The 2,496-nt window shown below is 32.2% G+C and overlaps 1 protein-coding gene across 2 annotated transcripts in view; it reads right to left on the bottom strand.

Annotated features, from left to right (window-relative positions):
* The window catches only part of LOC107478936 (short-chain dehydrogenase TIC 32 B, chloroplastic), a 78,680-nt gene extending 76,434 nt beyond the window's left edge, over positions 1-2,246 (bottom strand). For both annotated transcript variants that reach the window (XM_016099090.3, XM_016099091.3), the window contains exon 1: positions 2,097-2,246. In XM_016099090.3, coding sequence (XP_015954576.1) covers positions 2,097-2,232 — 136 coding nt within the window. In that variant the 5' untranslated portion in view covers positions 2,233-2,246. The remainder of the gene's footprint in view (positions 1-2,096) is intronic.
* Between the last annotated feature and the right edge of the window lie 250 nt (positions 2,247-2,496).

The following is a 2,496-nucleotide window of genomic DNA, read 5'->3' as shown; positions in this document are numbered from 1 at the left end:
GTGATAATGAAGGATAAGGATTGAATATGATTGATGTATGATGATGAATGAAATGCGATTGAGAATGATGTTGATGTTGATGAATTATAATTGAATTATTTATATGGCTTATGAATTTGAATAATCTGAGATATGAGATTCCCTGGATTAAGTGCCGTGGCTTGCCACCACGTGTACCAGGTAGAAAACTCGATACTCTGTTGACCTTATGACGTAAGTGTGACCGGGCACTATATAAATTTTCGGGAATGTTACCTCCATTGAGAAATATTGATTATTTGAGATAAAGCTATGCATAGACTCATGGAGATGCACGTTGGGGGACAGTCTAAGGACAATTCAGACTTGTCGGGTTGGCTGGATAACCGATAGATGAGCCTCATCAGCCATAGGACAGGTATGCATCATATGCATATTACTTGAATTACTTGCTTGTGTATTAACTGGGTGTGCCTAAATGTACTTGCCATGTTAAATGTATATTTGTTATCTGCAGTACTTGTAACCTTCTTGTGCTTGCCTTTGTTTGTTTACTTGTCTGTGAAAGTGCATGATGGAGTTGGAGGTAAGGAGGAATGACAGAATGGGTTTTAGATTTAAGGTTAATTTAAGTTAGGTTTAAATATCCTTAGAAAACCACCTTTTATGGCTTCTATTTAATACTTTAAGCTCTATAATCTGAGTGTCGGCGTTCTAGGATTGCCTCTGGCATTCCCAGGACCTTATATATTATGTGTGTGGCACCTTTACTATACTGAGAACCTCCGGTTCTCATTCCATACTTGGCTATATATGTGTATAGTGATGTATATATATGTACTTAGCTTTCTCCCTCTCCACATAACTTATTCTTCTGATCCTCTTAGAGGTTTATGGAGAGGCAGGATTGTGTATATGTACTTTTGGGTTCTGGATATGTATATATATATACGTAAATATTCTCCGGCCAGTCTTGACTTCGCAGGCTGAGTTAGGAGCTTGTTGTTTTGTATCTTTGGTACTCTATTCCTACTTCTGTTATCATATGTTTAATAGTTATGGTTTCCTTAACGCGCAGGTTAACCCGTTCCTTGAGTGTTGCGCTTTTATTTTGCGATTTTGTTTCCTCTTTTCTTCACGGCTCCTAGCATATTATAATTCTTCTGCTATTATATGTACTTATTTTATTTTAGAGGTCGTAATACCACACCACCTTTGCTTTACGGCTTAAGCGTAAAGCTTAGCGTGGTAGGGTGTTACATTTATCGAAGTGACCCTTTTAACTTATTGATCTTATTCATTATGGGAATTAAGAAAAATAAAATACTAGGGGGAAATTCCTCACACATTATTATTATTTTGTTCTTAGCTAGAGTTGTGTTACTTGTATATCTAAAATTGGATTAAAATAAAATTAAATTTAAATAACATAGATAGGGAGATCTAGTAGGTGTAGTGTGAACAAATGAAATTAAATTTAGAAGATGAAGAACACAAAAGAGACAAAATCATATCTTGTTGCGACCAAAAAGAAACGACCACCTTAAGTGGTACCCCTCACGTGCAATACTATTGTCTTCAACTTTATCAATGCCCAAAAAATAATCCAACCATACATAGAAATTTCTTGTAAAGAAATCCATCAATCAATTAGGTGGTGAATTAACATTAAATTTAATTTGGCCAATATAATTCTTCATTAAAAAACCTTCATACACATAAATAAATATTCAAGTTCAACTATTCTTTGAGAAAGAACGATATAATGAAATAATGTAATATAAGATAACAAGATTATAAGTTAGAATTGAACATTTCTAAATCTACATACACTATTATATAAGAGGATTTATACTAACTAATGGTGATCACAATTAAAAGTGGTAATTAACAAACTACATATACTAACATATACTATACATATACTAATAAAGCTAATTAACAAACTCCTAATAATATTATCACTTTACATACAAGGCTAAGATTTAAAGGTTAGAGTCTAAAATTTAAAATAAAAAAATTTAATTGATATTAACTGGAAAAAAAATGACTACTCCCTAGTTAAACTCTATAATATAAATATTGTAACTAATTAAGGATGAATATGTAAGACTTACCAGTTATAATAGCGGTTAGATTGGAAGAAGAAGAAGAAGAAGAATGGTGTTGATGAGTGACTTGTTCAGCAGTTGAATTTGAACCAAAACCACTTGGCCCTGCAATTCCAGCTAAGTATCTTAGTGTTCCTTTCATGGATTTATGCCTATGCTTTTCTTCCTTGCTTTAATTAGAATATACCTTAATATATAGGTGTCCTTTGTGATGGCTTGGGAAAAGTCACGGCTATGGTGGCTTAGAGTGATGGACCTGTAATAATATGACATGTGGCAGTTTGACATTCATGAAAAGACTTAAAAAAGTAATAATTTTTTTAAAATTTATTATTTACATTAAATATATTTTTTATGATTAATTTTTTAAAAAAAATTAGAATTAATTTCGTAACAATTATTTTAT

Source organism: Arachis duranensis, chromosome 3, assembly GCF_000817695.3.
Source record: "Arachis duranensis cultivar V14167 chromosome 3, aradu.V14167.gnm2.J7QH, whole genome shotgun sequence".
Taxonomy (NCBI): Eukaryota; Viridiplantae; Streptophyta; class Magnoliopsida; order Fabales; family Fabaceae; genus Arachis; species Arachis duranensis.
This window is presented reverse-complemented; position numbering and strand designations above follow the sequence as displayed.